General features: G+C 43.1%; 1 protein-coding gene across 3 annotated transcripts in view; it reads left to right on the forward strand.

The window, feature by feature from the left end:
• The window catches only part of LOC112227245 (anion exchange protein 2), a 55789-nt gene extending 44062 nt beyond the window's left edge, over positions 1 to 11727 (forward strand). For all 3 annotated transcript variants that reach the window (XM_024392138.2, XM_042307738.1, XM_042307739.1), the window contains 13 exons: positions 181 to 286; positions 575 to 759; positions 1262 to 1481; positions 1655 to 1858; positions 2023 to 2171; positions 2519 to 2713; positions 3342 to 3548; positions 3675 to 3764; positions 3863 to 4029; positions 6502 to 6755; positions 7048 to 7217; positions 8292 to 8465; positions 8637 to 11727. In XM_024392138.2, the coding sequence (XP_024247906.2) occupies positions 181 to 286; positions 575 to 759; positions 1262 to 1481; positions 1655 to 1858; positions 2023 to 2171; positions 2519 to 2713; positions 3342 to 3548; positions 3675 to 3764; positions 3863 to 4029; positions 6502 to 6755; positions 7048 to 7217; positions 8292 to 8465; positions 8637 to 8717 (2202 nt within the window). In that variant the 3' untranslated portion in view covers positions 8718 to 11727. The remainder of the gene's footprint in view (positions 1 to 180; positions 287 to 574; positions 760 to 1261; positions 1482 to 1654; positions 1859 to 2022; positions 2172 to 2518; positions 2714 to 3341; positions 3549 to 3674; positions 3765 to 3862; positions 4030 to 6501; positions 6756 to 7047; positions 7218 to 8291; positions 8466 to 8636) is intronic.
• The last annotated feature ends 739 nt before the right edge of the window (positions 11728 to 12466 follow it).

Raw genomic sequence — 12466 nt, forward strand, 5'->3', positions numbered from 1 at the left:
ACGGGATGTTTGTGTGTCTGAGCGTTTTTGCGAGCTCTGTGTATTACTGTGTTGTTTGAGTTGTGTTTGTGGTGTGTGTGTATTTATCTTTGCCCTCTTGTCTTGGGTGAGTGTTTTATGTTTTTTTTAGTCTGAATGTGTGCGTATTGTTGGTGTCTAAACTCCAGTGTTCATCTACAGAAGGACAATCCTCCCATATTGGGCATGCACAGGTCCAAGTCCAAGCATGAGCTCAAGTTGCTGGAGAAGATTCCGGAAAACGCGGAGGCCACTGTCGTCCTCGTAGGTGCGCCTTGCTATTTCACTCACATTTCCTGCTATGAGGCAGACGTTCCCACATTGGTGGGAGAGCCGATAGTGTCAATTATAGTAGTTTAACATTTTATTGTTGTTATTATTATCTGTATTAAAGCATGAATTTTTGCATGATCCTCCATTAGGATTTTGCTTCAATTGTACTCTAGTCTAACACACTGGATCTGAAAGTGAAAAGCCCCACTGAGTCTGATAGTCAGATCATCCTAAATTCAATAATCCTTCAAGTTCAATTAAATGTAATAACTGTCTCCCGCAGGCGCCGTGGCCTTCCTGGAACAGCCTTCCATGGCGTTTGTACGTCTGCAGGAAGCCGTCCTGCTGGAGTCCGTGCTGGAGGTTCCTGTTCCTGTGCGTTTCCTCTTCCTCCTCATGGGCCCACCCATCGCCAACATTGACTACCACCAGATTGGCCGCTCCATCTCCACACTTATGTCTGACAAGGTGAGTTAACCGTTTGGTGACCCATACTGCCCTGTTGTGGATCAGTTGGTTAAACTGTTGTGTGACCCATACTTCCCCACATGTGGCTCAGTTGGTTATAGCGTGGTACTAGAAACACCAAGGTCGTGGCTTGAACTCCCACAGGGAGCACATACACATACCAACAAAAAACGATGCAGTCACTCTCCTGTAGATCACTTTGAATAAAAGCATCTGCTAAGTGGCGTATCGTTACTGTCTGATGAAAACCTTGGAACAATTTTCACAAATGTTCATTATTTTACGTCTATTGAAAGCAGTAACTCCCCTCAATGTACTCTGAACATTTCATGACACTAGGACCAAGAAATGTATTCCAAATAGCTTCTGAAGTTTGGTGATTGTATGTTCGTTAATGGTAAAATATGGCAGTTTTTTTCCATTTCCTGAAAAGTTTCTGTTTTGGAGATAAGAGATTTTCATCAGACAGCAACGATATATTATTGTTATTATTTTACCGCAGCACTTCCATGAGGCGGCATACTTGGCGGACGAGCGGCAGGACCTGCTGAATGCCATCAACAGCTTCCTGGACTGCAGCATCGTGCTGCCGCCGTCTGAGGTGGGTGGCGAAGAGCTGCTGCGCTCGGTGGCCCGCTTCCAGAGAGAGATGCTCCGCAAGAGAGAGGAGCAGCAGGGCAAGGAGCTCAAGGTCAAAGAGCCAAAGAGCCCAAAGGATAAAGGTAATAGAGAGAAGCATACACAGATATACATACGTATACTACAGAGGAACAGGAGGGCAAACTACAGACCAAAAGCCCAACGATTCCATGGTCAAGGGTGATAAAAACACATACTGAAGGAAAGAGCTTGAGGGATGACCACCAAATAACCCTTTTCCTTCTCTCTCCCTCAGCTCTGCAGGCGCCCTTCAAACCTGGGGTCGACCCTCTGCGCCGTTCAGGCCGCCTGTTTGGGGGTCTGATCCGCGATGCCACACGGCGCTACCCCAAATATGCCAGTGACTTACGTGACGCGCTCAACCCCCAGTGCATGGCCGCCATCATATTCATCTACTTCGCTGCCCTGTCGCCCGCCGTCACCTTCGGAGGACTACTGGGTCAGTCAGTCAGTCAACCATCGGGGGAGGGAGGGAAGTCAGGGAGACAGTTAAAAAGAAGAAGGACAATATTGGAGCGAAATTAAGCTAAAAAAAGAGGGATAGAGTATATTGGTAGTCATGTCATTTTGAGTCGGTATTCACTTCCTCTTCTTCTTCTCTAGGTGAGAAAACAGGGGGGTTGATTGGCGTGTCGGAGCTGATCATCGCCACGGCAATGCAGGGGGTTATATTCTCCCTCCTTGGGGCGCAGCCTCTCCTTGTGGTGGGCTTCTCTGGACCCCTGCTGGTGTTTGAGGAGGCCTTCTACTCGGTGAGCAACTAGCCTAATTCTTCCTAACTCCCCCTTCTCCCCAAATTGGGCACTTGTTCACTCACCTGCAAAGAATTTACAAAGAATTAACTGGTTGCAAAAATCATAAGAGTTTTCTGTTTAAAAAAAATCCCATTTAGAGGAGTTGAAGGATTCCTTTCCTTCCTAATTCCAAAAATCCTTCAACATGAAAAAAACCCTGAAAACTTTGTGGAAGTTTCTGGAAATGTGCAACCCTAGCTGGTGTAAGGAATATGGTTAAATGTGATAATGATGATGATAATGATGATGATAATGACCCTTTCTGAACGTCACCCAACATTTTGTCTGGTGTTTCTGTCATGCAGTTCTGCAATGCCAATGACATGGAGTATCTGACGGGCCGGGTATGGATTGGCTTCTGGCTGGTGCTCATCGTTGTCCTCATAGTGGCCTTCGAGGGAAGCTTCCTGGTCCGCTTCGTGTCACGCTTCACCCAGGAGATCTTCTCCTTCCTCATCTCCCTCATCTTCATCTACGAGACCTTCTCCAAACTGGGCAAGGTGAGGTTGGAAGGAAGAGCGCCCATAAACACTGGGCTGGAGCTGATTGGGTTAAATTGTCCACTGGCTAACAAGTTTGCCATTCATAGCTAGCATAGATGCAGTAACGAGGTCAATGGAACTCAACCAAAACAATAGAAATGCCATGGAAATGCGTGGGGGAAAGATGCCGAAGGGGGGAAAGATCCCGAATCTCCACATTGCCCCTCAGCAAAAAAAGTTACAATACATCAATCGTGACGGATTTGACGAATATCCACTTTGTACGGTCAGATTGGTTGAATGTGTGCCAATCCGACATCCTTCTATCCCCACGGTCTACGTTCCATTGACCTCTTTACCGCATCTATACGGTTGCATGCATTATGACACCGCCGGGAGCATTTGAAACTGAAGTCATCTACAACACACCTGACACAGATGTCATGGTGCAGGAAGGAATGAGACTAATAAGAAAACTGTCTGCCTGTCTGCCTATGTCTGTCTGTCTGTCTGTCTGCCTGTCTATCTGTCTGTCTGTCTGTCTGTCTGTCTGCCTGCCTGCCTGTCTATGTCTGTCTGTCTGTCTGTATGTTTGTCTGTCTGCCTGTCTATGTCTGTCTGTCTGTCTGAATGAAAACCGACCCAGATCTTTCAAGAGCATCCTCTTCAACGCTGTTACCTAGTCAATGGCACATGGACATCATCATCATGCAACCACACTGTGGTCGACGTGCCTGACAAGGTGGTAGGAGAGCCCAACACAGCCCTTCTGACGCTGGTGCTCATGTCTGGAACCTTCTTCATTGCATTTTACCTGCGCAAGTTCAAGAACAGTGCCTTCTTCCCTGGCAAGGTAAGTACAGACCAGAGCCATACAGTGTTGGCCAAGGGAGAAAAAAAATATATTATTCAAAATGCCTTGACACTCGTGGCAGTAAGCAACCATATCATATTCAGTCCGACATGTTCTGTGTCTCAGCTCCGTAGGATGATTGGAGACTTCGGGGTTCCCATCTCGATTCTCATCATGGTGTTGGTGGACTACAGCATAAAAGACACCTACACCCAGGTGAAATATAGGTCACGTTCAAATATAAAGAGAGTCCTATCAGAAGTGAGAATAGCTCAGGTTGACCTTTTCCCGTTGACCCCCCCCCCCCTATACAGAAGCTGAGCGTGCCCACAGGCTTCTCGGTGACCAGTCCTGAGAAGCGGGGGTGGCTGATCCCTCCGCTGGGCTCAGACGGCCAGTTCCCTGTCTGGATGATGGGTGCTAGCATCCTACCCGCACTGCTCGTTTTCATCCTTATCTTCATGGAGACGCAGATCACCACGTAAGGAATCCCTCTAACCCCTCACCTCTGCAACCCCATCTTACATACAGTGTTATAGAGCAATTAAAAAAATAATAATATATATATATAAGTAATGGAGCCAATGTGTGACATTGGGGTCAACATTTCAAAATGGTTTGAAACACACATAAAAAGGGTTTTTCATGCAGTTCCACATGTGTACTTAGAGGAATACAAGTGAATATATATGCGAATCGGCCCATAACTCCACCAATACAACCACATAGGCTTAGGATTATACATCCTTTAAGCAGGATTCATACAGACAATGAAGTTCACAGAAGTAGAAATAAAAAACGTTGGTTTATTTTACAGAAACAAAGCATGTCTGACTTTTGTTAATAAAACATTTGTTTTACTCCTGGCACCATTATGGCACACTGGGTCTCCCCTATTGGCACAGTGATCTAAGGCACTGCATCTCAGTGCTATAGAGGCATCACTACAGACCCTGGTTCAATTCCAGGCTGTATCACAACAGGCCGTGATTGGGATTCCCATAGAGCTGCTCACAATTGGCCCAGCGTCGTCCGGATTAGGGTTTGGCCGGGGTAGGCCGTCATTGTAAATAAGAATTTGTTCTTAACTGACTTGCCTAGTTAAATAAAGGTAAGTGGTCTCAATTGGGCTACCCTGAATAAATACAAGAAACAAATTAAATAGGAAGTACAATGTCCAGGCCATTTTTATGTCTATTTCATATTATGGAGATATTAACCACTTGACGCTGTTTTCCATTGTGCACCTTAGGCTTATTACTGGTGATGGTTCTAGAACTCACCATTGGGCCCTTAGGTTTATTACTGGTGATGGTTCTAGAACTCACCATTGGGCCCATAGGTTTATTAACGATGATGGTTCTGGAACTCACCATTGGGCCCATAGGTTTATTACTGGTGATGGTTCTAGAACTCACCATTGTTCCCTTAGGTTTATTACTGGTGATGGTTCTAGAACTCACCATTGGGCCCTTAGATTTATTACTGGTGATGGTTCTAGAACTCACCATTGTTCCCTTAGGTTTATTACTGATGATGGTTCTAGAACTCACCATTGGGCCCTTAGGTTTATTACTGATGATGGTTCTAGAACTCACCATTGTTCCCTTAGATTTATTACTGGTGATGGTTCTAGAACTCACCATTGTTCCCTTAGGTTTATTACTGATGATGGTTCTAGAACTCACCATTGTTCCCTTAGGTTTATTACTGGTGATGGTTCTAGAACTCACCATTGGGCCCTTAGATTTATTACTGGTGATGGTTCTAGAACTCACCATTGTTCCCTTAGGTTTATTACTGATGATGGTTCTAGAACTCACCATTGGGCCCTTAGGTTTATTACTGGTGATGGTTCTAGAACTCACCATTGGGCCCTTAGGTTTATTACTGGTGATGGTTCTAGAACTCACCATTGTTCCCAAAGCGCTCATGTAGAAACTTCCTATGTACTGGTATCTATCATTATTAATTCAATTTAGACTTACAAATGACCAAACCCGGTCTCAGGCTCGGTCTCCACAGAGTTGGGTAAAGCTGCTTTCAGTTTTCAAGCCCTTTATGTGGAACAACTTACTATCTTTTTATACCTATATTTAACTAGGTCAAATAAAGGTTAAATAAAAAATCTAATATATATATGTATAAGAAGATAGTAGATGGAAGAGAGAGATATTGAGTGGAGGAGAGAAAGAGTGAGGAGAGAGATATTGAGTGGAGGAGAGAGAGAGTGAGGAGAGAGATATTGAGTGGAGGAGAGAAAGAGTGAGGAGAGAGATATTGAGTGGAGGAGAGAAAGAGTGAGGAGAGAGATATTGAGTGGAGGAGAGAGATATTGAGTGGAGGAGAGAAAGAGTGAGGAGAGAGATATTGAGTGGAGGAGAGAGATATTGAGTGGAGGAGAGAAAGAGTGAGGAGAGAGATATTGAGTGGAGGAGAGAGATATTGAGTGGAGGAGAGAGATATTGAGTGGAGGAGAGAAAGAGTGAGGAGAGAGATATTGAGTGGAGGAGAGAGATATTGAGTGGAGGAGAGAAAGAGTGAGGAGAGAGATATTGAGTGGAGGAGAGAAAGAGTGAGGAGAGAGATATTGAGTGGAGGAGAGAGATATTGAGTGGAGGAGAGAGATATTGAGTGGAGGAGAGAAAGAGTGAGGAGAGAGATATTGAGTGGAGGAGAGAGATATTGAGTGGAGGAGAGAGATATTGAGTGGAGGAGAGAGATATTGAGTGGAGGAGAGAGATATTGAGTGGAGGAGAGAAAGAGTGAGGAGAGAGCGAGATGCGTTGTATTAGGGTCTTTCTATGAACAACGGTACCACTGAGGATTTCCTACACTGGACAACTTGTTACAACTAGATATATATATATATATATATATATATATATATATCTTCACTTCCCCTTTTTCTTCTCCACACTCTCTTTGCTCTCTCTTTCTTTCCTTCCATCAGGCTAATAGTCTGTAAGAAGGAGCGGATGCTGTTGAAGGGCTCCGGCTTCCACCTGGACCTGCTCATCATTGTGGCCATAGGTGGGGTTTCAGCCCTGTTCGGCCTGCCCTGGTTGGCCGCCGCCACCGTGCGTTCTGTCACCCACACCAACGCCCTTACCGTCATGAGCAAAGCGGTGGCCCCCGGTGATAAGCCTCGTATCCAGGAAGTGAAAGAGCAGAGGGTGACGGGCTTCTTCGTAGCTCTGTTCGTTGGTAGGCATGACCCCTATAATTTAGGGACCAGGTTTAAATCGAGATCAGGGTTGCAAAATTCCAGAAACTTTCCCAAAATTCACAGGTTTACCAAAAGACCTGTTTGGAGGACTCCGCAGGAATCAAGAGGGGATACGCAGGGAGAGGATCCTCCAACTGAGAAATCTCCAAACAGGATTTCTGAAAGACCTGGGAAATTTGGAAACGGATCTGAAGTTTTGCCACCTGAGACACACGCCGGACTGTAAATGTGTGTTCATTTCCAAGGGAAAAACTCTCTTCTCATGTCTAGGTTTGTCCATTGTGATCGGAGATCTCCTGCGCCAAATTCCCATCGCTGTGCTCTTTGGGATTTTCCTCTACATGGGTGTCATGTCCCTCAACGGTATCCAGCTCACCGAGCGCATGCTGCTGCTGCTTATGCCCCCCAAGTATCATCCTGACCACACCTATGTCCGAAAGGTCGGTACCGCAAAACCCCAACCACGCCCCAACACCCCAAATGCTGTGCTGCAGAGTGGCTGAGCAAAACTTTATTTCATACAACACTGGTTTTATCTTGTAAAAGTGAATTTGGGATCTAAAGGGAAGTATTCTACTGCTGTTTCTACTGCTATTACTGCTACTACTACTGCTGCTACTACTGCTACTACTACTACTGCTACCATTGCTACTACTTCTTCTACTGCTACTACTACTACTGCTACCATTGCTACTACTTCTTCTACTGCTACTACTGCTACTACTACTGCTACTACTACTGCTGCTACTACTACTGCTACTACTACTGCTACTACTGGTACTACTGCTGCTACTACTACTACTACTACTGCTACTGCTACTGCTACTACTGCTGCTACTACTACTACTACTACTGCTACTACTACTACTACTACTACTGCTACTATACTGCTACTACTGCTGCTACTACTACTGCTACTACTACTGCTACTACTGCTACTACTGCTGCTACTACTACTACTACTACTACTACTGCTACTACTACTACTACTACTGCTACTACTACTACTGCTACTACTACTGCTACTACTACTACTACTACTACTACTACTACTACTACTGCTACTACTACTGCTACTATACTGCTACTACTGGTACTACTGCTGCTACTACTACTACTACTACTACTACTGCTACTACTACTGCTACTACTATTACTACTACTACTGCTGCTACTGCTACTACTGCAACTGATACCACTACTACAACTGATACTACTACTACTACAACTGACACCACCACCACTACTACTACTACTACAACTGATACCACTACTACAACTGATACCACTACTACTACTACAACTGATACCACTACTACTACTACTACTACTACAACTGATACCACTACTACTACTACAACTGATACCACTACTACAACTGATACCACTACTACTACTACAACTGATACCACTACTACTACAACTGATACCACTACTACAACTGATACTACTACAACTGATACCACTACTACCACAACTCCTCCTACTGATACTCTCATATGTGTGTGTTCCAGGTGAGGACCCTGCGGATGCACCTGTTCACAGGGATTCAGCTGGTGTGTCTGGCGGCTCTGTGGGCGGTCATGTCCACAGCGGCCTCGTTGGCCTTCCCCTTCGTTCTCATCCTCACCGTGCCCGTCAAATGGTTCCTGCTGCCCCGCATCTTCACCACACGCGAGATGCAGTGTGTAAGTCTAACCGCATGGATGCACACACACACACACAGTCTAGCACTGTTGCTTAAAATAGTTTTTATTTTTATACAGTTGGGTGTTGCTTCAGGGGCCTTTGCCTGGGAAATAACCCTGGCCATAACCTTTACCCTTGACTTGTACCCCTGCTCTCTCTTTGTGTCTTAGTTGGATGCAGACGACGCAGAACCTAAGTTTGATGAGAGGGAGGGACAGGATGAGTACACAGAGATGCACATGCCTGTATAATGCTTGGTTGGGGCCAACGTGATGGACATCCTGCTGACCAATAGGCACCCAAGTCCTATACTCCAGGAAGTTGCTCCTAACCCACCAAATCCTTTGTTTGTTAACCTGATATTTTATACACGCACCACTGATGGTTTGAACGGTTTAATTTGTATTTTATTGAATTATTTTAAAAAGATTTTTAGAGTCCCAACTCCCAAATCATGTTTTTTTTGGTCAGTTTTTACTATTTTGCTCTTCGGAAGGTGGATATATACTTCAAAATTATTTTAGTCATTGTTACAATGTTGAATCATGTTTTTCTGTATCTTTGGGTTATTGTTGGGGTATGTTTTAATTTCAGGTGGGAGTTGGATTTGCTATGTGTCAAAGTAAAAGATTGTTGTCCACATAAAAGCTGCTGTTTGCCATTGTAGTGAAACCCCCCCCTGAGAAGCCTATATTCAGCACCTATTCAAGACTTCTGGTGATAGCAGATATTAATTATTTCTGGTTTACAGTGTCTTCTGTTTGCTTCTGTGGTGGCGTTATCACATATGCTATGTGGCTATGCAAGTTGGTTGTGATGATATACGGTCTGTTACAGTGTAATCAAGCACGCCAAAGAGTTCTGGTTGTGTCTCAGTAAGTTTGTTTTAGAATCGGGTACAGTGGGTAAGTGATTGAACATTGTTCAGGTGTTGGGGGGGGGGGGTACAGGGGTATGATACATTAAGAATAGGGGTGCCTACATCCATTATAATGTTGTTTAAAGAACAACTGCCCCTAAAAACCAACTTCTCATTTAGAAAACTTCCAATGTGGCATCAGTATGAGTCAGAAACATTTATTCTACTGTCAAGATTTACTACAAAGTGTAAATAGGATCATTTTGGTCATGAAGTCAGTCTCGTGCAAAACTGAGTTTTGCGAGACTTGTGGTCATGACTCCATCACAACGTAAATGAATGTTGGGTTTGTTTCTATCCTGCTGGCAGCCCACAAGCAATCATCAATTCCGAGAGCAGCTGCACATGACCCGATCTTAATGCCTGTGGTAAATTTGGGCTGACTTTGGATATTCCTATGGGACCATGGTAAATTACACAATGTATATGGGACATTATGTTAAAATTCCAATAGTTCACATTTCAATGACTTAAAAATCACAAACCAACTATAAATTGTAGAAATTCATATACAAATATTGAAAGCATTTAATGAGAAAACTAAAAGGTTTTGCAACATGAAAATATTGTCTCATTTACATTGTGTAATTTATTGACGGCCACTAACTAGCCCTGGAGATAGGCTATCCAAAGTCAAACCAATTTTGTCACTGTCGCACACCAGCCAGCTGAAGCTAATTTGCTAAATAACTCTTCCTACCTGTGAACACACACACACACACACACGAGACACCCACATCAGACCACACCCCAAAACCAACTTGAGGTTTAAATTCAGTCTTGGCAGCTAGTATTTCTTACGGAACCTAATGTAAAATGAGGCCAAATCAGGAAGTGCAGTCACCCTTTAAAAGCAGCCCTCATTCAAACCGATTCATTATTTGCAATTGAATGAATACAGGCCTAGCACTACTGTAGCACTACAGTACCCTTGGTGTATATTTGGGATGGTACATGGCGGAAGTCTTCATTTGGCAATCTTTGCCTCAGGAAGTAAACGTGTCAAATTTTTCCCCCCTATCCTGTAGGACTGACAAACACTGTATATTTTTTGAAGAGCACATTACTGAAAATGACTTTCGACCGACCCTTTGCTGCTTAGATCTCACCACTGTGCTTTTTTTCCCCAAACGTGTTAAAGATGTTTGGTCTCATTACACAAATAATCCATCATACCTGAATACACTACATACCACTTTTAAGTGAGTCACTTGATTCTCACTGCCATGCACTCCTACCGTAGTCGTGTAGTCTTTGTTTGACTGTCTGAACAACATCTCCACCCATTTCTCTGGGACTCCATTTAACTGTAGTAAATGCCTACTGTGTATTTTGTATATGGAGCCTTGTCTTGTTCCAGAGTATGACTATGGCCTTCCATGCTTGATCTACATATGAGGACCAGCTATGTGGTTGTGCCTGAAAGAGTTAAAGCGACATTCACTACAAATTGGCGTGATCTGAAAGCACCAATGTGAAAATGCAGTCAGTTTAGCCAACTGAGCTTTCCATCATCTTTGGGAGGGAAATCACCTTACATTTCAATTGTGTACTACAGTTTGAGTATGATTATGGCTTTAATGTACAGTCACCAAAAAGTCGGGAGACATTCTATTCCATACAAATTAAGGCATTTGTAAGTATGTATGCACATCTATTTACTTAGGGCCCAGTATTACTCATGTCTATAAACCCAATAAGGCTAGTCCATTCATAACTGCTGTTTCCATCTTAAAATGTAACTGAATGTGTTGTAACAACACATGCAGCCATAATCAAAGTTATTGATATTATGTTTACTATCTACCACATTAAAGTTAAACCACATGCAATGCAGTTGTTTGCAAGTATTCCAAAAGTAATGCAGTAGGAATACTGTGTCTCATTGAATCACTGCAAATGAAGAGCACTGGATTCCTTGAATGTGCTTGCTTTCGCGTGGTCCCCCCCAAATGTTTTTTTTGCCTCTGTTGCAGATTTGCTAGCATCCAGAAATATGCTAAAATATTAACTCATGTTCTCTCACATTGTATTACTCTTTTTTTTAACTGCAAATATTATAGCATTTTATATTTCAAATCTATTGTTGACATGCAGGGATGTAGAAATGAGAGTGAGAAATAAAGAAGAAATAAAATATATTATACAAATATATGCATATATTTTCTTAGGAACCAATCATGGTTCAAGTGCTTTCTGGCTTTAGCTACATTGCAATATGTTAAAATAGACTATCTTCCTTGCTCTAGCCATGCCAAGTTTGTAGAATTAGAGTTTGGCTGATTTTAAATGTTATATTTTTTTTTATATATGTACAAATAAATGAAGCTTAATGAACTGAATCAGATGTGTGTAAAAGTTGTTTTTCTTTTCAATTTTCAAGGCAGGCAGCAGGTAGCCTAGTGGTTAGAGCGTAGGGCCAGTAACTGAAAGGTTGTTGGATTGAATCCCTGAGCTGACAAGGTAAATATCTGTTACTGTTCCCTGATAGGCTGTCTTAACTGACTTGCCTAATAAAAATAATAAAGAAGACTGTGTCTGTTCCTGTGTTTGTAAAGGCAGATACCTGAACATTTAAAGTGGAATATGTATTTTATATTTATTTAACTAGGCAAGTCAGTTGAGAACAAACTCTTATTTACAATGGGGACAGCCTACACAGGCCAAACCCAGACGACGCTGGGCCAATTGTACACCGCCCTATGGGACTCCAAATCACCGCCGGTTGTGATACAGCCTGTATTTATAGGCTATACATTATGTATTGTACACATTCTTCCTGTCATAATCATACATGATGTATCACCTAAACTCCCATAAAGGAAATGTATTAGTCACTGCCTGCATGTGAAAGTTTTAAATAAAAAGTACAATGAGTGCATGGCAAATGAAACAGGATGAAAGAATAGGTTCATCATCTTTAATTATATTGCCTACTGCTGGGTACCGCTACATGTAGGCCTATACATTGCTCAACAGTCACAGCTCAGCTTTTTCACGTGACACACCACAGCCTATCCTGATAGGTCTACAGTTGTGCCGCGTTCATATAATGTCGGAAACTCGGAAATGTCTGAATTG

This window comes from Oncorhynchus tshawytscha, linkage group LG28 (genome assembly GCF_018296145.1).
Source record: "Oncorhynchus tshawytscha isolate Ot180627B linkage group LG28, Otsh_v2.0, whole genome shotgun sequence".
Taxonomy (NCBI): domain Eukaryota; kingdom Metazoa; phylum Chordata; class Actinopteri; order Salmoniformes; family Salmonidae; genus Oncorhynchus; species Oncorhynchus tshawytscha.